Here is a 26,503-nt window from a genome sequence, read left to right as displayed (position 1 = left end):
TGAGCACCTTTAGGCTTTACAGGGGTGCTAACAATTTAGCACCCCCCAAAATGCCAGGACAGTAAACACACCCCACAAACGACCCCATTTTGGAAAGTAGACACCCCAAAGTATTCAGAGAGGGGTATGGCAGATTTCATTTTTTTTTTTTTTTGTCACAAGTTAGCAGAAATGGAAACTTTTTTTTAGTTTTTTTTTTTTTTGTCACAAAGTGTCCTTTTCCGCTAACTTGTGACAAAAAATAAAACCTTCTATAAGCTTACCATGCCCCTTAGTGAATACTTTGGGATGTTTTCTTTCCAAAATGGGGTCATTTGGGGGGTATTTATACTATCCTGGAATTCTAGCACCTCATGAAACATGACAGGTGCTCAGAAAAGTCAGAGATGCTTCAAAATGGGAAAATTCACTTTTGGCACCATAGTTTGTAAACGCTATAACTTTTACCCAAACCAATAAATATACACAATGTTTTTTTTTTTTTTTTTTTTTTATCAAAGGCATGTAGCACAATACATTTGGACAAAAATGTATATAGAAATTTTACTTTATTTGAAAAATGTCAGCACAGAAAGTTAAAAAAAATCATTTTTTTGACAAAATTCATGTCTTTTTTGATGAATATAATAAAAACAAAAATCACAGCAGCACTCAAATAGCACCAAAAGAAAGCTGTATTAGTGACAAGAAAAGGAGGTCAAATTCATTTAGGTGGTAGGTTGTATGACTGAGCAATAAACCGTTAAAGCTGCAGTGGTCTGAATGGAAATAAAAAAGTGTCTAGTCCTTAACTGTAGTGCAGTTCTAGGAATTCACACTAGACTGCCACTATTACCTATGAATTAAGAATTGTCTTATCATGCAGAACTGTCTCCCTGCTAGTTAGAAGTGTTTAAGAAGAAAAAAATATTGCCAATGCTTTGATAAATCTGACTTCACCATGACGTCTGAACAGAGGAGATCAAACCCCACCAGCATTTTAATCAGAAACCAATGGTTGATGCAGTTCACCAATATCAACCAAAACAGAAAAATCTCATCTATTTTGGCAGGACTGACCTGCATCATCTATTCCATATTTTCATAATACATCAGCGTTATATGACCAATTGCTTTCATCTTCCAAACTGCTTCTGGAGAACAAGAATCTGCAGCACAACAGACAGGGCCTGTGGAGCGTGAAACATGGAAAATGTATTTTTTCCCCATTGTGGCTAAATAGTACAGTATTTTTCCAAGCAATCTTTGCTGTTTCCTATTTGTCATATGAAATGATTAGGTACAAAGCCCAGCATGTGCACTATAGAAAAAGAAAATACTTTCAGCAATATCCTGTAAAAAGCAAAACAATGCACAGGGCATAAACAAATGTAGATTAAAACAAAATGACTCACTCTGTATAGCTTGATTTTTTTCTTTATAAAGTGAAAAATCAGCAAGGAAAGTAAATTGAGCTGGAAAGAACAAGCTGATAATTAAGCGTAGAAAATATGCACATACAGTACATGTACGTGTGTGTGTGTTCATAAACAGCACTGGGTCTTGCTACATACAAGTAATCATCAGACATCATATGCCATGTTCAGCAATAGACAGGCATCCAAAGCATGTACAGTCATTTGGTTACATCATAGGGGTGTATCCCTTAACAAAAGATGCAGAGCCACATTGTTCAACAATCCATTAGATCTAGCCCTAAGCAATTATCATTGACTTATAAAGCACCAACATATTCCATGACTCTGTACAGAGTAGGAACCAAATGTGGTACATAATACAGATAATTGTATACACAAAATACACTGCATTTTTTTGGACTATAAGACTCACTTTTTTGCTCCCAAAAGTGGGTAAAAAAGTCACTGCGTCTTATAGTCCAAATGCAGGGAGTTCCTGACTTGTGAACGCCTGCCAATACGAACCTCCAACCCATGCAGAGGAGGGCACGGGAGACAAACGAAGGACACAAACGCATAGGGGAGGACAAAGGGAGACAGAAGAGGTACAAGGGGGCATGAAGTACAAAGGGGGCAGAGTCCACAAGATACCCCTTTCACCATGGATGCACCAGGTTTAGTATATATTTTTTTCCCTTATTTTTTGTCCTCTAAACCTTGGTGTGTCTTATGGTCAGGAGCATCTTATATTACGAAAAATACGGTATATACTGGTGCATTATACAGAATTAGTAGACCTAGTAATTGCAGTAAAAAAAATGTTACAGAAGATATAGCAAATTCCAAGACACAAAGGGATATGAGAACCCTGCCCTAGTGAGCTTACAATCTAAAGAAATATGGAGGAAACAAGAGGTGGGTTAGTACACAATATGCTTAGCTAGAGGCAGTGTGTAAGGAGTACAACTTCCTGAGTTAGAGCGTATGCTTGTCAGAAAAAGTGAGTTTTGAGGGAGTGCTTAAAGGGAACCTGAAGCGAGAAGTGGGGGCCAAGAGGATGAGGAAAATGTTGCATCTGTACATAGTTTTAGTTTTCACAATTCACAAATAGTAGTCAACAAGTTTGTCGTGCTCGTGTGAATCTGAAATCAAAGAATATACTATGATCCCCAGTAATGTACTAACATGCCATTGCATTCACACACACACCAATGTAAATCTCACGTTACACAAATAACATCACCACCAGACGGTTTATATCAGATCACACAGCTTCACTAACTCCTCTCACTGTGAATGGCCCTGTTCTACATGTTTTGTCAGAAGATGTGTCACTTGACCACAGCTGCATAACCCCTATTTCACCAGCTGGTCAGCAACCCTTGCTACTGTGCGATATGCAGGTGAGGGTTGAAAACCTACATCACTTAGCAGACCATTTAATAATAGAAACAGACCTGGTTTCCATGATCACTAATGTTCTCCTCCATTGATATTTACCAACAAAGTACCTTAGATGATTAAACCCACTGATCTGTAATATGTTTTAAGTCCATTTTAACATGATACAGGAGAGAGGAAGCAATGCACAGAATAGCAGCTATAAGAACATCTTTCAGGCATATGGCATCCCAGCGTGCTGGTGTAAAGAGGTACCAGAGGAAAAAGGATTTTCACACTTTCCGTACAGCCAGGCCAGTGCAGTCAGGTGTGATCTAACACCAAGGTTCATTGCCAATAAGCAGCTGTGTGCTAGCAATAGAAGAGATGTGTCAATTAGCTTCTCAATGTAGGATTTAAAAGCTTCATGAGACTAACAGAGTTTAATAGAGGCCTAATAGGCAGTGTCACAGTTGAAGCTGCAATAAAGACCAACTCCAGAAAAAAATATTTTGTTTTGAGTAGGGGAAAGGGGTTAAAACCGTTGGAATTACACTTCCCTTACTTCCTGTCCTGACCAGAAATGAGATAATTTCTACACAATGGGCAGAGAAAGTAACAAATAGAGTTGGGCCTTTTCTACAATGTCTAAACCAAGCATTTGAAGTCCGATAATTGTACTGCTGTAGCTTTCATATAAAGCAGTCTCAATCTGCATAGTTTGCATATGTGTATCAGCGCCAAGGAAACAAGTGGCCGCTGCTGAGAGAAGAACAATGTCCAGAGTTCACAAACAGGTAAATTATATATGATCAGCGCAGAGCCCAAAAACAAAAGACAAGTCTTCAACAAAGAATAAGAGCAGGTAAATCTCCACCACGATAAATATTGGGTTCACGGCACAGCTCTGCAATCATGGATACCCAAAAAAAGGAAAGAGGCTTACCAGCTGGTGACAACCCACATTATAAAAGGTTGTATCAACAATTTGGTAGGGCATCAGGAAGCAACAGTCTGTCCAGGATCCACCAATTCAGCAATGATTCATCTCATGAATGGATATCAGTAAACATCATAAAAAACAAACGAACGGCAACTCTCAGTGTAAACCGTTTAATATAGAGTTTTCATAGTAAAAACAGCTTAAAAATAGCATAAAAACAAAACTTACATACGGGGCCCATGCAATGGGAACCCCGAGAAAGTTGCACGCGTGTATGGGTCAGCAGTAAAGGACAGTATAAAGGTGCCGCCTGTCTCCTTCCCGACCGGTTTCGCAAACTAGCATCATCAGGAGATTAAGGATACAAGCGGCTGGCACCAAATATATAAACTTTTACAATAAAGAAAGGGGTGGGGCTATGAACACCAACACTCAAGACCCCTCCAGTAGAGTATAGATCAGACTCTACTAGGAGAGTGACTATAACCCAGATCAACACACATTGAAAACAATGGGATATAAGATTAGAAATCTTAAGTCTTCAGTGGCTAGATAGCGCAATGGTCAAGGGCTCCTGGCCTAGCAAGCAACCATGCTTTTTTTTAAAACTATAGTATGCAATACATACTGGCATATATAAAACCAGAAAGTGCACATTATAGAAGGTAAATAAGTGAAAAACTTACCTAGACAAAGCCAGATATTAAGTGAAATCCAAGGTCAGAGAGTACAGAACTGCATAGTGGATAAATGGCCGGCATTTTGCTTACTTTTAATCTTCCAGGCATTTTAAATGGGATTTTTCTTTTTTTGCTTCAGGCTGCTCGTTATTTGTAGATCGAGAAGCACAAGGTGAGTACATAATGAACATGAATATCTACAAAGTTGTTATTTCTGTCCCTTAGTGCCTGTCTCCACCAGCTATCATAATTAAATTATTAGAGAAAGTCCATGGAAGTGATGTGAGGTCTGTTCCAATGGGGACCGAAACAGCAGGAAAAACAAAACAAGTCTAAACTCTTTTCCTTTGTATTCAAAACTATTTTGGAGCCCAGTAATGGACTTTTACGTCATGAACAGGTTTAAAATTGTTTGCACATTTTCCAATTCGCTCTAGTAAGGAACTAGTGGATTAAGCTATTTTCTTTAATTTATTTTAACTGAAAATGCCTGTGCGGCCAGCTATGTGAAATTAGAATGAAATGGCTGCAGGGGTGTGTCCACACAAGGAGACACTGCAAGGTGCCCCTCCCCCGGGTCTCCATAGACTCCATACCTCAGCCCTGTGTGCTGTTGTCTCAGTACACTTGTGTAAAAATTCCTCTAGTGCAGCTCAAGTAGGTCCTACGAGGGCCGAAGGCCTCACACATTTTTTGACACAACTTAAATGATTGATGGGTCTGAATCAGGAAAGGTGTGGTCCATCAGGTAAAACACATTCCGAATCCTCTCTTTCTCAGTCCATCCTTAAAACTAGCATGGATCTGGCCCTCCAGACCTGAAGTTCAACACCTGTGATCTAGAAGGACATTGTTCTGATTTGACCCATTCAAGCTGCACATGGTCATACCAATACTATATCTGAGTTTGTGCATAGTTTGTCAATTAATACTAGCAAATTTGCTATCATAAGCATTAAAATAATGGGAGGTTGGACAAGGACCTAAACATTAGGTGATAGTTAGAGGTTGATGCAAACGGTGGGAATGGGGGGGGGGGGGGGGGGGGGTTAACACTGGAAGTCACACCCAAATACTGCCAAACATCACACTTCAGTACTGGTTCAGGAGTTTACTACTTTCACTTCTCGAAGCGTTTCAAATTACTGACACTTCCACCTTTCGAAGGAGGAAGCATCATAAAACACATGAACCGCGCCAGGGGCACAAGTAGTAAACTCCCATTGACTGTCTCCACTTGTTTGGTACTGAAGTGTGGTGTTTGGCTATATTCAGGTATTCCAAATTTGAACACCAACACTATCTAGGATGTGTTGACCTCCATGGCAGTATGATTATTTCCGCATTTAAGGGTATAAAAGCGGTACAATTTTGTGGTCTTAGACCCTCAGGGAGATTTCCTGCACCCCTGCAGAGAACTTCCCTCCCTGGGATCCAGCGCTGCATTTCCTCCTCCTGTCATCTGGGTGGTGCTCTACCCCTATGGTGACATCACTGTATGTTGTCACGTGACAAACAGCGATCTCACTCAAGGGATTGGGAGCCTCAAAGGACAGAGGAGATTGTCCGGATCCCAGAGGAGGGGATTGAGGCCACTCCACTAAGCCATCTCTGCAGTATCCTGCCCAGCGGTTGTCCTAACCCAGGCTCGGTGTTACCGATTGCAGCTTGTTTTTTTTTTCTACCCCAAGCCTGGGTCGGTATTACCACCAGGGAGGTTACACAAGAAAATATCCTCTTAATTATATTAAGACTTGGAATTAATCTTAGAATATGCGTTTTCCCTTGTTTATGATATAATTTGAAAGATTGCTGAAAACTGCATTTCTACTACTGAAAACACTGTGGATCATGGAGTGAGGGTAAATGGATTTTCAAAGTGGACAGTATTTTATGCACCTCCCTGGTGTGTTAATGATAAGCAGGCAAAGCTTTTAATAACATTACAAAATAGTTTGTGCAAAAGTCCTTAGATAACAATCACTGTCTTTTCAACACAGTTGTAATACCAAAAAATTCTCATGTCCAGCCTCAACCAAACAGGTGAGAAAGCCATGTGGCTAAAGGGCAGTTTGGGGCCTAGTGCTGTACAGTACTATCGCTATGGGGGGTCCCAAAAGAGCGGCACATGACAGAGCGGCAAAAGAACAATTAGGAGACCAATGGGCTGAGACGTTCCAGCACTTCAGATCTATCAGTGATGCAACCAAATGCCACGTCCGAGAACCCTCTAGTGTGTATAGGAGTCTTTAGGAGACTTTCAAACTTTGGCAGCTGACAAAGTTAGGGATATGGCAGGAGTCAAGATTAGTTTAAAGCCTCTTGCACATGCTATTTATTTATTTTATTAAGTATTTATATAGCGCTGACATATTACGCAGCACTGTACAGAGTATATTGTCTTGTCACTAACTGTCCCTCAGAGGGGCTCACACTCTAGGTACGACCACAGTCATATGTCTATGTATGTATCGTGTGGTGTATGCATCGTAGTATAGGGCCAATTTAGGGGGAAGCCAATTAACTTATCTGTAGGTTTTTGGGATGTGGGAGGAAACTTGAGTGCCCGGAGGAAACCCACACAGACATGGGGACAACATACAAACTCCTTGCAGAGGTTGTCCTGACTGGGATATTAACCGGGGACTCAGCTCTGCAAGGTGAGAGTGCTAACCGCTACGCCACCGTGTTAGCCAATCTATATGGAATCTAGCTTATGTACTGGTGTCCTCCATGGTCAGACTTTAGGGGACTGGCTGAGAGTGGAGATGTGGCGAGGGACACAGAGGTTTCTAGGGGCTAGAAAAAGCCCCCAGGTAAGTAAATCTGGTTTTTTATTTTTGCCCCATGCATTCCTTAAAGACCCAGCACACCAGATCTTCAATCAAAAGTTGCAAACATGGACACTGTTCCCCTCCTTACCCGACCCACCAAACGCCATCCTGTGCCACAGTGTCTCCCCTCTTACCTTCTCCATAGAAACAGTACACACTTCTTGTTCCCCGTAGTCTTGCCCGAAAGACTGAGCATGATCTTGATGGGCATCACTCACTGTGCGTTTACACTTTTAGGTACAATTAAAGACAGCAAGCTCTATTTTAAGTGCCAGCACCTCTGTGCCAATGTACAGCAGTGACACTGACAAGGTACGTTGAGTGATATTTAATAGTCACAGCCTAACTTTCACAGCTGTTACTGAAATGTCAATCTTTGTGCCGCGTTCACTCTAATATTACAGGACTGCTTTATATACAGAGTGACGGCAATCCAATTCTCACACAATCCATATGCCATAAGATATTCCATAGGCATGCTCATGCAGGTGTTAACATGATGAATGTAATGAGTGGAGAGAATCATGAACAGAGCAAGTATAATACTCCCTATGGGACCACAAACTCAAATAACTGAATGCAGCGTTCGGGTTTTCAATCAAAACAGCCTGTGGCGCTTTCATAGGAGATGACACACAGGTGTGAAAAACATGTGTTTCTATTCACACCTATGTTTACCAAAGTACACGTTTCAGCAGACACACTTCTTCACTTTATTTTTACTTTTAAAGCTGAACTCTGGACTTGGCTAACCCATCATTAAAGTAATAATGTACATGTAACCAAGTATGCGTATAACAACATAAAATGAGGTTCCGATTAATAATTCAATATACTTCCAGTGCTGGTTTTGCGTCTACCATACAATACAATGCTATCTATATTGCCCACATGTACAGATGTTACAAGCAGTTGAACAGATGGAACAATGCTAGTGTGCAGAAGCAGATTAACTCTATAAAGCCAGAGGGGATTGTTACTCAAAAAGAGACCAGTGCAAAAAGAATAGATTATTATTGAATACTGTATATATTGGTGTTGGCATACCCGTATCTAAAAAAATAAATAAATAATGCATTATTGACCAGAAACTCTTAACTTCCATATAAAAAGAGCTTTTCCTTTAAAAATAGCATTTTTCCCCAACAAGAACAATTTCACTGCATGTAATAGAAACAGAAAAAATGCTCATGTCACACGCTCCCTTCTGGCCAGATAAGGCTAGGTGTGAACTGTGCCAGAGCCTTCTAGCATCTGCCCTTAGGTATGTAAATTGCGAGGCCACACACTACACAGTTTGAATAAAATAGAATGTCCCTGGCTTGAAGAACTCCAAGTGTTCTGTCCCAACACAATGCAATCTCAGGATTGTATTGCACTCAACAATCGATGTACAATCACAATTGCAAAACTCATGGTTCTGCCATGACAGCTAAAGTATACAACAATGTTACATTTCTGTTTATCCCTTTCCATATCAGAAGGTAATGAGCAATGGTAGCAGGAAACGAGCATCATGGACAGAGGATCCATGCCACAACACAAGAAAGATGCAACAGACTATGTGACATATTTGAACAAATCTACTTTAGCGCTACATTGCACATCCATCCAGATCCATTGCAAGTGGGAACCGAGCCTTACACTAAGAAGCAGATTTATAAAAACACTGTAATGCACTGATATACATTTATCACAGTCTTATCTAATTTATTTTGTTACTAATATTTATGAAATCTGGAAATAAAGCAGCCTTTATCAATATACTGCAGAGGGATTTTCATAATTATAAAACAGCTGTCAATGTCATTTGTTGCTGGCTTAAGTACTCTTGAGTAATAATTGACATCCAGATAGGTGGCAAAACCATAGCTGGTCAAAAGGAGGAAACACTATGCTTTTCATGTCAAAGGACTACTATCGCAAAACATTTTTAAAATTTAAAATACTGTATATTCCTGCGTATAAGACTACTTTTTAACCCTTGAAAATGTTCTGAAAAGTTGGGGGTTGTCTTATACGCCGGGTGTCATTGATGCCGGGTGATACGCCCTATCCTGTTACCGCCTCTCAGATCTCCCTGCTGAGGGAGCGCAATCTATTCTTCCATACTGCTCTGATAAACAGGTAGACAAGGAGAGCTGACCAGCCTACTTAAGGAGAGTTGACCAATGCAACAAGTCAATTGACTATATACTGTTATATACTGGGTAACATATACAGTACAACACCAGTATCTGTTCATACACAGCACCAGTATACGATTTTTTTAATTTTTATTTTAATTCGGTGTGCGTTAGAAGAGGGGTAGTCTTATACGGCGAGTAAACTCTATATTTTAACTGGAAAAGTTGGGGAGTCGTCTTATACACCCAGTCGTTTTATACGCCGGAATATACGGTACATGTGTTTCAGAAGTACATTTCTCCCAGGTTAAGATGCCTTATACTGTACATTTACTTTCTCCTAAATTCTTGTGACTTACAGTAAGCAGTAAAAATCGGACAGGTTTTGGACTAGTCCATCTAGTCCATGGGGGTTTCTCAGGTTTTTTTTTGTATTTTCACTTACCAACTCAGTCCAACTGCCAAAATAGTGTGCAAATAAGTAGGCAGTCTGGTTCATATTTTTGTATAGATCATTTCCAAAGACCGTTTTTGTATCGATTAAAGGAAGTACTGAGAATCCCCCAAAATATAGAGTCCACTGTACTCAAGGAGAAAAGTATGTGCACATATGTATTTTACATTTTTACAGTTTTCTCAATAGTGGGCCTTTAAAGAGGAGCTGTCCGCAATACTATCTCAGAAAAAAACCCATATATATATATATATATATATATATATATATATATATATATATATATATATATATATATATATATGTAGAGAAATACTTGCTCTTCTTATAATATGTATGTATTGCACTGTCCACATTTTGATTTTAGTGATTTTTCTATATAAGGGAAAAAAAAAAATCAATTTCGTTTTACCTGTGAATTTTCCTTTTTAACACTCCCACCCAGCTCTGCAATAGAAAGTGCATTGTCTCAGCATGAGAAATATTGGCCAGAGAGGAACAGAGGTGTGGCAGGGGAAAACAGGAGGGAGAAAGAGGCTTCAGCCAATCAGACTGCATTAGTTAAGTCTGAGAGGAAAGGAAAGAAGCAAAAAAGTGACAACCTAGCATGCCCTGCAACTTCCTTTGTGTGGCAATGTACCAAATAATAGTCAGGTAAACTGGGGAATGATCATTTATCAACAAGAAAAGTAATAGTGATTTTTAAGTTTCGGATTGCCTGGTTAGCATCCTTATTACTTGTTTACCATATAAAAATAAAGAATTGATTTGTATTGTATGCTCGACAGTTACACTTTAAAGCACCATTATCACTGGCTGCCACCTTCTCATTGTTAGTAGCCAGTCAATAATTCAACAGATTATAGCTTCTTTGCATCAGTACAATTTTCTGTTGCACTTCTATTTAACATAGTTTTATCAATACCACAATAAATTGCAGTGTTATCACAGAGAACTAAAGCAGTAAACTACTCCTATAATTCTTGTGGTTTTATAAATCAGCCCATAAAAAAATAAAATAAACAAAAATGTTCTTCGGAAGATGTCTGAGAACCAGTAGAAAGAAATTCATGTTGATAGATTGAATCGGGTACACCTTAGATCAAATTATTATAGCCCAATCTATATTTTTAAAACTTGAAACAACTTTTATACTCTGTCTTTGAACCAGGTAACAGATAAGCACAAGTATTACATCACATAGAAATGGTTGATACTTTTGGACACGCAAAAGATAATTTGGTGTTTCTGCAAGCCTGAAAAAATATTGACAGGAGAAGATTTCTGGCCTGAGCCTTCATGGCTGCTCAACATTGAAGAGGGGCTGTGAAATATGGAAGAAGACCCTGGAAATGAAAAAGCAACTGCTGCCCAAATTAACTATAAATGGGAAGGGCTGCTGTACATGGATGTTACATAAGGCAGAGCGAGTTGCACATTCAAAGGGAGGGGACTGCTGCATATGGAAGGGAAGCCACAAGAAAACTAGTTGAGAGGCAAAAAGACTATAAACCGGAGTACTGACACATAGGACAGTTAGAGCAAGGTTACAACTAAAACAGGGCAAATAAAAGTACACAAACATGCTTATAACACGAGAGTATTATATTCTTTTGCACAAAATCATCATGATCTCATCAAAAGTCAGCTAAACAAACAGAAAGTGACCTGAATTCTCCAGACTTCCCTGTTCCTCACCCCACTGCTTGCCTGTTTGCTTTATAATAAAGTTATATTAAAGTGTTATGAAACTGAGCATTTCTTCCTTACTCTAAAAGATTATTTACACCACAAAGCCTATTACCACAAAAAAATTGGTAGCAGAACAGTATTCACACAATTAGCACAGCACTTTCCTTTTCAGTGGGCAGCTTCTGGCAGCAAAGATGTGAGAACTTATCCTGTGTTTACTAATAAAAGCTCACATAGAAATGTGTGCTGGAACAGAGCTGCCACACAACGTAAAAGCAGAGACGTCTGACTAATGATCACTAGATACATTTTAATATATAAATACAGCAGCTATGCAATAAAATTCAATGACCGCTTTCAGAGCAGATAAACTGTACTTAGGGAACTTGTAATATGTAAACACACGATATTACTTTTGCACAAAAGCAGATAGGGTAACTTTATTGGTAATACAAAGTAGGAAAATACATTTTTAGTGAATGTTATGTCAAGAGTTCTATCCCGCTTTAAGGATTTATCACACACCGGTGGGGAGAAGCAAAAACAAAAGAAAAGACTGAGTTTAGGAATGTGTTGTTTGGACTACAAGAGCTGAAAGGACAACTGAAGTGAGAAGAATATGGAGGCTGCCATATTTATTTCATGTTAAACAATAGCAGTTGCCTGGGAGTCCTGCTGATCTATTTGACTGCAGTAGTGTTTGAGTAACACCAGAAACAAGCAGGTGGCTATCTTGTCAGATCTGACAATGTCAGACACACCTAATCTGCTACAGGCTTGTTTAAGGTTTATGGCTAAAAGTATGAGGCAGAGGAACAGCAGGATAAGCGGTGCAACTGGTATTGCTTAAACAGAAATAAATATGGCAACCTTAATATCCCTCTTGTTACAGTTGTCCTTTAAATCAGGGTCAGACAGAAGGAGAGGATACATGCATAGCAAGTTATCTATGATATGATGACCAATAAGGGAGCTTGGAAGGTGGACAGGGATAGACCAAGCTTGATGTTCAGACAATGGCCTCAATTCACTAAGATCATGCTGGAGATAATAAGGCAAGAGAAAACTTACCACCACACATCCATCTTTCCTTATTAAGGTGTAGAGATACGTTTTCACAGTGAGATATTTATCTTATCTCTTCAGTCCTTAAAGAGACTCTGTAACAAAATTTTCAGCCTTATTTCTTCTATCCTATAAGTTCCTATACCTGTTCTAATGCGGTCTGTCTTACTGCAGCCTTTCCTAGTTGCACAGTGGCTGTATTATCTGTTATATATTCTAATCTTCTATCCTTTGTCAGGCTCAGGCACTTAGGCAGGAATGTGCTGCTCTACTTGTGAGAGAAGTTATACACACCCTCTCCACGCCCCCCCCCCCCCCCCCGCAGGCTCTGTGTGAGTCACAGACTGAGCTCCTCTCAAGCCTATCACAAGCTGGTTAGCAGCCATGTCTTGTTTGTAAACACTGCCTGCAATTACAAGCCAGGATTGCAGCAGGGAGTGGCAGAAACAGCACAGAGGGGCCCAGGAGAACATAATGAATAGAATGGTATGCTTTTTATTGTAAGAATTTTGGAGTACAGATTCTCTTTAAGTTACCACCTCTGTAGCTATTTTCACACGCAGTTAAAGAGACAGGAACACAGGTTTCGCAGTCACCACTGTAGTGAATTAAATCTTCTTTATTGGTCACATCAGACAAGGCAGAGGGTACAGCGACAGACCGCTGTTTCGAGCAACCTAGCTCTTTATCAAGTTGTTCAACACTGCAGTTAAATAGTCTGAAGCGAGAATAAATCTCGCTCCAGACCTCATAGATAGCAGGGGCTTGTGTGCCCCTGCTAAAACGCCGCTATCCCGCGGCTTAACGGGGGTCCCTGATCCCCTAAATCCCCTCCGTGCAGCGGGGGAGCGCTTCCGCATTGGGGCAGGGCTAACCGCCGCAGCCCTGCCTCCCTCGCGTCTATCAGACGCGTACCTCTGCCTCTACCCCGCCCCTCTCAGTCTTCCTTCACTGAGAGGGGCGTGGGAGAGGCGGCGATGCGCGTCTGATAGATGCGCTGAGAGGCAGGGCTGAAGCCGTTAGCCCTGCCTCCAGGAAGAGCAAAATTTACAACCAAGTTGGTCGTTGATTTTGCAGGGGGGGTTTGGGGGTGAAACCCGTTTAGCCGCGGGATAGCGGCGTTTTAGCAGGGGCACACATGCCCCTGCTAACTATGAGCTCTGAAGCGAGATTTATTCTCACTTCAGAGTCTCCTTAATTAACAGCCAGTCTAACTTTAGAATTCTGGATTTTAAGGACTGAAGAGTTAACTTGAGATCTCACCTTAACTTAAAAACATAAGAGTTAACTTCAGGTTTAGGTAAAATGTTTCCTGAATACTACATGCCTTATCACCATGGTGATAACTCTACAAACATTATTAAAGACAGGAGATAAGCTTGGTGAATTGAGGCCAATATTTTGTAATGTGCATGTCTATCAGAAACTACTAATACTTTTGACATGCAGTTTTTGTTGAAGGTGACCTCCCATTAGTAGTTTTATGCATCGTATAATCCGTTTTTATTACCCCGGTTTTCTACAGATTCACTTTAATACACATCCTCCAGCAAGGGGGGGAAACAAATGATGAGAGTTGCTACCTAGCCAGCCACTGACTTGCCGGTAACCCTGAAGCACCTGACACAATGATGTATTACAGATGTATTTGCCACATAAAACCCTGACAGCTTGATTCATTTTAAAATAATAACATTGCATATTTTGGCATATCAATTGAGAAGATATCCGCATATTGCTGGAGCCCAACAAACTCTGCTGAGGAAAATAAGAAAAACGACACCTTCCCATTTCATATGCCGCAATTAGGAATTAATATCATGCTGCTTTCTGAATGCTAACACGCACTGTTAATTAACTAATTCTATCAATAAGAGTTGATTATTTTCCTCCTGAGGTAGCTATGCACGGCTTTGTGAACTGTACAGGCAGGAAGGAATGCTACTAAATCTATTTCACCCCTGGATTGTACTGGCTGATTACAGAGACAGGGAATAACACACATTGCGGCACAATGTCACAGGCTGCTCTGTGTTGTTCCTGCTCCCGATTGCACACTGAGCTCAAGGAGAGATCTGATAACGGTCTGATTGGATGATGCATTCGCAGCAGAAGTGATAAGTCTTAGGAGCCAGTATGTTACTGTGTACCCAGGATTTATTTTTATAGACTCCACAGAAGACCGTGAAATAGGCTACCTTTGCAGGAGGAAGAAGGCAATTATGAACTTTCATGTAACGAATTAATGACAAGGATCCGGGTCACTGAACCATAAAGCCCCATCTACACCATACAATTTTTGTCCAATTCGATTCAATTTGATTCTATTCATTGATTTGATTTGATCCGCCATGACTGATTCAGGATACGATTCAATTTGCCATTGTTTTGCAATGGCAAATTGAATCGAATCATGAATCGGACATGTCGGATTGAATCAAATCGAATCAATGAATCGGACAAAAATTGTATGGTGTAGATGGGGCTTTACATGTTTAAAGATAACACTGTTTTTTTTTTAAGTCGTTTCTTAAAAGGAAACAGCCCTTTCCAAGAAAAGGAACTGCTGTAAAACAAGATTCACACTTTATTTAGCGCATTCTAGCAGTGCAAGCAAAATATTGTGTTATCTCTTACTTACATGTGATAGTGCTCATTTGTGCTTCCTATGTGTGGCTTTGCATGCCATTCCGCTTCCAAAAACGTAATATTCAGCTATGCAAAATGCCTACCCCCAAAGGCCTTTATGATCTGATCTCCTTGACCACGCCCACAGAACTAATGATCACAACAGTTGGCAGTTTATCTACCTACTCACTATTGTTCCTTTCAGGCTGTCTTATCCACTATGGAGTAGATCATATTCAGCCTCTCGATTAAAATTAGCGGAGAAGTTGATTATCTCTCCTCTGCTGTGCTACACCTCAGCCAAAGCAGCAGGACTGCAGTTAAAGGGAATCAGAAGTGAAAATAAACTTATGATATAGTGAATTGTATGTGTAGTACAGTTAAAGGAGTCATCAGGGGAAAAAGAATAAAATAAGTGGTACTTACCGGGGGCTTCCTTCAGCCCCAAGCTCCCAGCATGTCCCTCGCCGCAGGTCCGTTCCGGTCCCCGGCGATGACGTCAAAGCGACCTCCAGGTCGGCCTGTACTGCGCCTGCGCGAGTGGCGCTGTCAATCACCGCCACGTGGGCCGGAGCGGACTGCGCAGGCGCAGTATAGGCCGACCTGGAGGTCGCTCTGACGTCATCGCCGGGAACCGGGACGGACCTGCGGCGAACGGCTGCGGGGAGAGCTGCGCCGAGGGACATGCTGGGAACTTGGGGCTGGAGGAAGCCCCCGGTAAGTACCACTTATTTTATCCTTTTTCCCCTGATGACTCCTTTAAGAAACATTATTAGCACAGATATGAGTCTCATATTGTTTACAGTACAGGAAGAGTTAAGAAACTTCAGTTATCTATGCAAAAGAGCTTCTCTGAGCTCTCCAATCGAGCTTGGCTGGCTGTGCTGTATTCTGAAGCACTTTTCTCATCAACCTGTCTCTCACGGTTTCTTGTTTGTTGAAGGTTTTTCTTCCAGGAAGTTCAAGCTTTATTAGCTCTGTTTCATCATTAATTAGCTCTGCTCTGTTTCATCATTAATTAGCTCTGCTCTGTTTCATCATTTAAAGAAACACTGAAGCCTCAGAAAATTCGGCTTTTTATTGCAAAAACCTGTTCAACATTATTGCCCTAACTAAAACGCCGCCTCCCCACGGCTGAACTCTAACTAAATCCCCCCAAACTCCCCTCGCAAAATCCACGACTTTCTTGGTCGTGGATTTTGCTGCCCAGTGAGGCAGAGCTTTCAGCTGCAGCTCTGCCTTCATGCGCGTCTATCAGTGCGTATCTCCGCCTCTCTTCCACCCCTCTTAGTGAAGGAAGACTGAGAGGGACGGGTGGAGGTGGAGATACGCGCTGATAGATGCAGCTGAAAGCTCTGCCTCTCACAGAACCGCTCCCCGCAGTGTGCCCCGGGGAGTTTGGGGGGATTTAGTTAGATTTCAGCCACGGGGATGCAGTGTTTTAGTTAGGGCAATAATGTTGAACAGGTTTTTGCAATAAAAAGCTGAATTTTCTGAGACTTCAGAGTCTCTTTAAAATACAGAGTGTAATTTGTAAACTGCAAAGATTAGAGAATTATGCAATTTTATAGAAAAAAAAACAAACTGTATAATTAAAAATTAAAACAGACTTTTTTTTTTTGCTACTAATGTTCTATTAATTATCGGTACTACACATACAATTCATTATATCACAAGTTTTTTGTGTTGTTTTTTTTTCGCTTCAGTGTCACTTTAAAAGGAACCCAAAGTGAGAGTGATATGGAGGCCACCATATTTATTTCCTTTTAAACAATACCAGTTGCCTGGCAGTCCTCCTGATACTGTGTCTCTAATACTATTAGCCATAGACCCTGAACAAGCATATACAGATCAGGCACTCAGCTGACTCAGGTTTTACTGTATTAGCCATATGCTTGTTTCAGGGTTTTGACTCAGACACTATGTATGCCTGAAGGACTGCCAGGCAACTGGCATCGTTTACAAGGAAATAAATATGGCTGTCTCCATTTCAGTCTCACCTCGGGTTTCCTTTAAATATTAGTGTTTTTGGTTGTTTTTTTTTTTTTTTCCTTTTTTACCAGTAGGCACCCAATGTCTAATGGCAAGACAATGGGCATCAGTTACTGAGGTCCATTTTTGGGAAAAGGGGCATAATCCATATTTGCACTACACTTTATACAGTAATTGTAGCTACCCTTTAGGGTCTTATCAATCTTACTTCTCCTCCAATGCAGACATGATGCAATATACAAATTTAGAACGTGCGTTGTAAAGTGGACCTTTCACATTCACGCATATAGGCCCTAACTCAAACTTTAGGTTACCATGCCCATCACACACATGGTGCAGTGCCTCATAACTGACAGCATCGCACGTAGTGTAAATGAGCCTTAAAGGAAGGGAGGGGGAAGAAGGCTGCTGCTATGTCAAAATCAGCTGCTCTCAATCTGTCAGATAGGAGCCAATTTACCAGACGGGATGACAGTATAATACTTATGAGGACGGGGGTAGGAACTCAGAAATCATAAAGTATCTTCCCACCTGGCATCTTCTGAATTTCACAACCTTTAAGGACACGCAACTATAGGTTCTCCTTAGGTTCAATATTGAATTTCTTAACTGCTATAGTACTCCAACTATACAAACCCCACACTTCCAGTACTCTATATCACTCTATATCACCATCTTGTGTCTCCTAAAATAGGTATCACCACTTTCCATCACATTTTCCGTTAATAAATATGCTCAGTTACAGTTCTAGTTCTTGCTTAAACCAATATGTCAAATGAATAGAGGAGGAGGGGCTAAAGGAAATGTAGAATTTCACAGAAAAAAAGATTACTGCTGGTGAGAGGGTAACCTTACCTGGTCTTGTAGAGACATAACGGGGTTGTTTTTGGTTGTGTTTATGTGAAGCACATGGTACTTGTTTTTTGCACACAGGTCATAGGCAATGTTTGTGAAAGAAGTGCTGGCAGTCTTAGGTACTCTGTTATAAATTATCAAAATGTCGTCATCCTCATCAAGAGGGATATCCTGCCGGGTACCATCCATAGAGTGGCGCTGTTCAATTTCTCGTACCTCATGGCGTGCGATTGCCCTTTCTGAAATCAAAGAAAGGAATAGAGAAGAGTTAGAAAATTCCAAACAAATTTGAATGAAATACTGTTTTGTTTACAGACGTGATGTTCTTGTGACTGAATAGTTTTGCAGAATATTGTGGAATCAATTTTATTCATTGTATCTACAGTTGCAGTGGGAGGAGGCTGGAGGGATCAAGACACTTTCCATCTTCAATATGTCATTCACTAACTACCCTGACAGCTGTCCAATAGCTCTCAGTGGGAGTAGATGGATGGATCATTAACAGCACATTGAAGGCAACTGAAACTGCATAGGTAGGCATGTTCACTGATTACTTAACAAAAGTCTTCATAGAATTTCAAAGGTATATATCAATTTACAGTAGAACATAGCAAGAGCAGAACTGCCTTTACCTCCTAAATGTTTGCCCTCACTATTCTAACATTCAGTTTGGGCATCATTTGTCAGTACGAAGTCAGAAATAGTCCTCCATGTTAGCTTACAGGTTCTTTCTGACACCTGGTCAAACGGTCTTCTCTCTATCAAGAGTAGGACTTGAGTGGAGGAGAGTACACTGTATAACTATTATTATCCCGATCCGTTGAACCTCAGAATGGTGAGCAAGCATTTAAGGTCTGTAACCAGTGGTAAATGGTGGGGTGGACTTACTTTAAAGTGAATACTCATAAGAACGGCGATCTCGTGTTACAGTATACTACAAGCTTTTATTACATAGCGAATTATCTGCACTCCAGTTTGCGATTCTCACAGTTTCTCAGCACGTGACAGGCAGCTCCCCCCCCCCCCCCAGTTTCGTCAACTATGACTCACCAGGGCCCCTGATGGGTCATAGTTGACGAAGCCGGTAGGGCGGGGCCTCAGGTGCGGTGTGTGGAGACGCTGAGTGAGGAAGGCGGCGGTGAGGACGTCCTGCTGTATTTTATATGCGCATTGTTTCTTATCACGCGAGTACATTACTATATGTTATTAATCGAATAAAATGGAATTACGCTAGGTTAGCTCTGTTTATGAGATTTAAGGGCCATCCCTATACCCCGATGTCTAAAAGTGCACAAGAAACCGATAATAGCTGGTCAGCATAAGATCAGCCAATCAAGTCGGTGAGCATGCACTCTGTTTCTTATACCACTGTGGTGTGCACACTTATGGGAGTTGTACATGGAGCACTAGTGGTGTTTGGGCTTTGAGTTAAAGCTGGATTATGCTATGTTATTTCTATGTTTTTAGTGACACTTAGGAAAAAGTGACTCGAGGAGTTTCAATCTATATGAGCCTTATCTGCTGATCTGTGATTAAATCCGCCATATCTGTTGGTAAGAATATTTCAGCTATCTCTATATGTGAAGATTGATATGTGGGGGTCAAGGTCACAGTGGACTTCCTTGGACTTTACGGTGTTATATAAACTGTGGTGCCTGCATAGCCATAAAAATAGCAGGACACTGTTCAGGTTTTTTCCACAGGAGGACTACACAGGTTATGCTGTGCATCCGCATATGTGACATATATATGGCTTCTTTTCACAGGAGGACTATTAATGATTAATGCTTTGTATCTGTATATGGGACATATATTTCTACTTATGTGGAAAATCTGCAATTTCTAATCTAGGTCCAGGTTTCTTCTTTTAGGATTATCGTTTCAATGCTGTGCATTGGCTTATTGGAATGTGGATGTGGTGTTGAGCGCTTCACCTTTTGCAACATTGGACAACAGTAAACGTCTGGGACACTCTTTCCATTGTAATGCCCTGTGCCATTCCTGTGCAGAAACCTTATGCAGAAACAGCACTAGATTTGGTGTAGTCACCACATTTTCAGGATACGGCTCTGCTGTTCCACTCATTTAGTCCCCCCAAAATACTGCAAGGGATGGAAGACTGCAATTGGACAAAGATTGGAGGATATGGTGGAGAGAACCTGCGCTTGTAATATGGGGACCATAAAGGCAGCATTTGTTATGCAACTCACATACCATTCTTTCATGTACCCTCTACAACCATCGCTAAATTACGGTAACTTCCAGGGGGTAAAGTAAAGCAGTAGTTGCTACAGAAGTGGCATTACAGCTCCAGTTGTTAAATTGGACTTATGTCGGATTTATGTAGTAGCCCAGTGGGTTTGGTTGTGGATACTATGGACATTCTAGGTAGGGATGGTCAATGAGATGCAAATCATTCCGAATTCATACAGCATTATGCAAATCTTGTATGCAAATGCAGCTTAAAAACAGACCAATTGAATACTGCCTCTACCTTTATAGCATCCACAATTTACAGTGATTAGAAGTGCAAATAATAATATCCTGATAAAATACGAACCAGAATGGTGTCATTGTTTTCTTTCTGTAACTTAACTATTCATGTTCAGGCAGAGAACCTGACTGCACAGTACATGGCATAAGATAATAAGTCTTCCCGTTAACAAGAAGTAAACAAACCTATTACCATTCCTCTTTATATAGCGCCTTTATTAGGAATATTCCCTCTAGGGGCCCAAAGCCACACGTTGTGAACTGAAATACAATTCAGCTGGGAGGCATTTAGTGTAATCTGCTATACTCAACACTCTGTCCCACTGGAAAGATCCGCAGTCTCCAGACTATAGCAGAATACAAGGACTTGCTTCTGTAGAAAATATTGTGGTGGGCTGAAGTAAAGCATACTTCATCCTGGCTTAGGCTGGCCATACACAGCCAGCCCTGTAAGGTGAATATAAGATTGGAAAGTGTTATTCAGGTTTAAAGACTAATGCTGGATACAGACGTTGAGTTTTCCCATGCGATTCGCGGGATCGATTCCGTCGATTCGATTATTTCCAACATGTTCGATCGTGTTTCGATGGATACAGCCGTCGATTTTGCATACTTAATATGCAAAATCGACGGCTGTATCCATCGAAACACGATCGAACATGTTGGAAATAATCGAATCGACGGAATCGATCTCGTGAATCGTACGGGAAAACGAAACGTGTGTATCCAGCATTAAACATTATGCTATATACAAAGCCAGCTAAAACACTTGCATTTAAAAATATAAGAGGGCAGACTCTCTGTCACGCTTTGAAAAGACTGAAAAAGTGTGCCATGGCTGCAATCACTATTTGTTAAAAACAGCACTATACATTCCCTATAACACTTGATAATGCAGAAGCTATACAGATGGTCAGCGCATTTCAATAGCCCTATACACAAAACATTCCATGGGTAATGTAGCGCTGCAGGACAGATTTTCATGCACTGTAATATACACCACCATTCTTCATATACCTATGCTAGCAATAACGCAAATGCTGTACTGTGTGGTTACGAATGAACAAAGCATTCCCCTCACTGTGAACAGACATCTATAAGTCCAATTCCATAAACAAACCCTATGGGTCCAATTCCATAAGCATTACTTCTGAGTTTTCTCACAGGAGAGGTTTTCACAACATATCCTAAAATACCTTTTCATCTCCCAGCAATGTGCATGGTCTCAAATTTGCTGGGCTTTGTTTTGGGTTATTTTTGATAACTTTTTCACTTGTTGATCATCAAGCTGCTCTCATTGGTCAACTGTCACTACAGAATGATAGAAAATATTGTTTTTTTTCTGAGAGAGGGATAATACTGCCGTTCATGGCATAATGTGCAGTGAGTACTGTATTTGTACTTATATTCCATAATCACCAGTTAGACATGGCAAGCTATTTCATAATGTTTTACTCCACCAATTACTTTCCAGAAAGAAGTATTATTATTATTATTTATTGTATTTAGAAAGCGCCAACATATTACGCAGCGCTGGACATTAATTTAGGTTACAGACAATATTTAGGGGTCACATACAGCAATATTACAATACAGGAATACAAGAAAGACCAGATCATGCAGCACAGTATGAGTACAAGGTAATGCTTAGTCAGTCTTCGGATGGGAGCATGGAGATTAGGCAAGTTAGGTTCACTCAGATGCATAGCATGGGTTTACAGTAATGGAGGTGCATGATCCGGTAGGACACAAAAGGAGAAGGACCCTGCCCAAAGGCTTACAATCTAGAGGGAGAGGTAGGGACACGAGAGGTAGAGGACCAGAGTTCAGCTGTTGGTTTAGAGCAATTGTGAGGGGTGGTAGGCCAGAGTGAAAAGGTGAGTTTTGAGGGCTTTCTTGAAGATGTTGGAGGGGGCTGCCCTAATGGGTGGAGGTAGGGAGTTCCATAGTGTTGGAGTGGCTCTTGAGAAGTCCTGGAGGCGTGCATGGGACTGGGTGATGCGGGGGACGGTCAGGCGAAGTTCATTGGAGGAGTGGAGTGAGCGGCTTGGTGTGTATCTCTGAGTAAGATCAGAAATGTAGGTTGGACAGGTTTTGTGGACGGATTTGTAGGTCAGACACAACATCTTGAATCTGATTCTGGACTGGATATGATGCCAGTGGGAGGGATTCACGGAGGGGAGCCGCCCTGGTGAAGCGATAGGAGGAGTGGATAATTATGGCTGCTGCTTTCATGACGGACTGCAGTGGGGCTATTCGGGTCATAGGGAGACCAGACAGAAGGGCATTGCAGTAGTCTAAGCGGGAAATTATGAGGGCATGAATGAGGAGTTTGGTTGTGGCAGAGGTCAGGAAAGGGCGAATCTTACAGATGTTACGAAGGTGGAAGTTGCAGGACTTTGTGAGGTTTTGAATGTGGGGAGTGAATGAGAGTGCGGAGTCCAGGGTGACACCCAGACAGCGGGCTTGAGAGGTAGGGCGAATGGTAGTGTAGTTAACAGTGACCTGCACATCTGGGAGGTCCAGGGATGACCGGGGTGGGAAGATCATAAATTCCGTTTTGTCTAGATTTAGTTTCAGGAACCTAGCGGACATCCAGGTGGAGATGGCAGATAGGCAGGAGGAGACCTTGTCCATGGTAGTGGTGGATATGTCAGGGGTGTGGAGGTAGATTTGGGTGTCATCTGCATACAGATGATAGTTAAAACCCATGGAGGAGATAACCTTGACAATGGAGGATGTGTATAGGAAGAACAGTAGGGGACCGAGCCTTGGGGGACTCCCACTGAGAGGTGGTTGGGGGTGGACGAGGACTCATTGAAGGAGGTCGTGATGGAGCGGTTGGAGAGGTAGGATGAAAGCCAGGACAGGGCGAGATCGTGAATGCCCATGAACTGGAGGGACTGAAGGAGTAGGGGATGATCTACTGTATCAAAAGCTGCTGAAAGGTCAAGGAGGAGGAGAATTGAGTATTTACCTTCAGCTTTAGCTAAGGCAAGGTCATTGACCACTTTGGTGAGAGCAGTTTCGGGTGAGTGGGCAGGCCAAAATCCAGATTGCAGTGGGTCTAGTAGTGAGTTGGCGTTGAGGTACTGGGTCAGGAGTTTGTGATTAAGACACTCAAGGAGTTTTGAGGCAAAAGGGAGGAGAGAGATCGGGAAGTAGTTGGAGGGTAGCAAGGGGTCGAGCAGGGGTTGAGCAGGGGCAGCACTGTGGCCTGCTTGAAGTCTGAGGGGATGGTGCCTGTGGATAGAGAGAGGTTAAACAGGGCAGTGAGGACTGGGGCCAAATCCGTGAAGAGAGGCTGAAGTAGATCAGAAGGGATATGGTCAAGGGGGGAGGTAGTGGTATGGGAAGTCTGCCGTAGGTGGTTGACTTCCTCAAAGTAAGGAAGCAGAGGGGTGGCACCACCCCTCCCTCTAGATTGTAAGCCTTTGGCAGGGCCCTCTTTTCTTGTGTATCATACTTGATTTTCAACTCTACCCAGAGTAATGTGAACTTGTATTATTGGGACGATTGCTCCAGTGTATGATGTGGCATTGTATTACTACCTGTATTGTGTTGTGGTATCTTATTGCTTATTACCTGTATTGTGTTGTCGGTCTACCCTGTTAATCATTGTCTGTATTGTAAAATGTTGATGCTATATAAATCCAATAAATAATAATAAGTATTCTACAGGTAATACAGTGAATAGTGGTGTAACTCACAAATGCTCTACCTACTTACAAAGGTGTATCTGTGGTACGCTTAAGGTGGCCATACACTCATTGATTTTCTCATTCGATTCCTTGCGGATTCAATTCATCTGCTGGGAATGGATTCCACAATATGTCAGATCAATCAATTATTGATCAATTTCGACTAAAAATCGATCGAAATTATTGAATGGACAGGATGGAAAATTTAAAACAATAAGGGGCTGGGCAAGGGCATTAGCAGATCGATAGCCTATAGCTTTGTACTTCGTCAAACAATGTAACTCTGCAGTTTGATCGATTTTCAATAGATTCCCTGCTGGAATCTATTGGAAATTGATGTGTAGTGTACAGTGGGAATCAATTCCTTCTGAATCAATTAATTTCAAAAAGGAATCAATCGTTTTGGAACACTGGGTGGAAATTAAGTGTATGGCCAGCTTTACTGTCACAATTTTAACAAAACAATCAGCAATCATTGCCAAAAGAAAGAACACCTTTTATTTTGGTATGGTCTGTATATTGCTTACCACTGCAACTTCAACTAATTGGCAAAAATATATCAAGAATTCTATTCACTTCAGAAAATGGTTGCTAGGTTCTAGTCACACTCAATCACTCACTATCAATGATCACAGGTGGTCTGGGATAAGGATACTGTCACACTTTTAAGGTACAGTTTAGCCAACATTACATTGAAGGGAAAGAAAAAAGATCCAATGTATTTTTATTTTACGAAGTGATTCTATAGTTTTAGTCACACTCCAACACACAAAAGGGGTGTGATTTGGATACAGTAACACTTATTTTTTTAGGAAATACACTTAAACAACTAAGAAATGGTAAAAGATGGCTTTTGATAAGCTTGTACTGCAGGGAAGTGCAAAGGTTAATTATTTCTGCTTTGTTTTATAGCTTAAAAAACAACAGTGTGGTTTTAAAACTGTAACTGAGATAGTAGGATACAATCTTGTTGAAAAAAGCTATACCTGTACAGTATAACCACGAATACAAATAGGATACACTTTTCTTTTCTACTAATGTTCTATTCATTATCCGTACTACACATACAGTTCATTAATTATATCTTAAGTTTTGTGTTGCTCCAGATATGCTTTAAATGGCACTTCTTCCCCAGTGATTTTATCAGAACCAGACCTTGTACTTTGTGAGCAATACTTATGTGCAGTGCCTTGCTGTAAAAGCGCCCCTCCCCCCCCCCCCCCCCCCCAAAAAAAAAGTGTTTGCAAGAGATGCAGTTGCTGGGAGCTACTGAGAGGGCAGAATCTGGTTGGTCACAGAGCCCAGAGCCCTTTTCCACTAGCAATCGCTAGCATTCGCGCTAAACGCTAGTGATTGCAATTCAGCAAAAGTTAAACATTTCCCAGCGATTTCCCGACGTTTGCGATCGCGATTTTGCTATGCTATGCAATGCATAGCAAAATCTCAGCAATAATCGCTCCGCGGCGTGATTGCTATTAAGTAAAAAATGAATCGCGGTAGTGGAAATGACCTAACGCGATTCCTATGTTAAAAAGCAAACCGTAGCGATTTGAAAATCACTAGCGGTTTGCAATTTTGCGATTCAGCAATCGCAAACGCTCTAGTGGAAAAGGGCCCTAAGGGTTACGATAAGAGCAGGCCATTTTTTTGGCAGGTACGTTCATTCGTTGCGATATGCAAGGGCTGTGCATTTTTTTATTTTTTTACACAGCGAAGCTGTAAAAGCAAAATTAGATGACTGTAATGTGTTTTTCCCCTAGCAAAGAGCACTGAAATATTGCTAACCCTTTAATCAAACAGTAAAAAAATAATAATACTATGAATTAAACGGGGATTTCCCTGTCACCTTCTATAAGCTGCAGCATTAGTGATTATTTCCCACTAATCAAAACATTACAGACGTAATGAAGCCCATGTGTCATAACAAATACTTTCAATACAAGTGGCATAAGTGAAATGTCAGCCCTGGGAAGATGCCGAGGAAGGTAAATAACGACTTGAACTTTTATAAAGCACTTTCGCACAAGGCAAGTACATTGTGACATTTTACCTAGTAATTTCTAACCCACAGGAGGGCAAAATGTCATTTATTATGTACAGCTTGGTGCCCAATTACAAATCCAGTTGACATACATTTTCCTTTTCATTATGGACCGTAGCCTTTTAGTTATTAACACAGGAAAAAAAAGGTCTTAAGTATGGATTCTACAAACATCCATGTTAGACACAGAACCAAAGACCGATGAAAAGCACACCCTGCTGA

The 26,503-nt window shown here is 41.1% G+C and overlaps 1 protein-coding gene across 1 annotated transcript in view; it reads right to left on the bottom strand.

The window, feature by feature from the left end:
• The window catches only part of HS2ST1 (heparan sulfate 2-O-sulfotransferase 1), a 247,338-nt gene that overhangs the window by 71,031 nt on the left and 149,804 nt on the right, over window positions 1–26,503 (bottom strand). Inside the window, exon 2 of the mRNA XM_068239852.1 lies at window positions 18,047–18,285. Within this exon, the coding sequence (XP_068095953.1) occupies window positions 18,047–18,285 (239 nt within the window). The remainder of the gene's footprint in view (window positions 1–18,046; window positions 18,286–26,503) is intronic.

This window comes from Hyperolius riggenbachi, chromosome 6 (genome assembly GCF_040937935.1).
Source record: "Hyperolius riggenbachi isolate aHypRig1 chromosome 6, aHypRig1.pri, whole genome shotgun sequence".
Classification (NCBI taxonomy): domain Eukaryota; kingdom Metazoa; phylum Chordata; class Amphibia; order Anura; family Hyperoliidae; genus Hyperolius; species Hyperolius riggenbachi.
The sequence above is the reverse complement of the archived record's forward strand: the minus strand, read 5'-3'. Positions and strand labels throughout refer to the sequence as shown.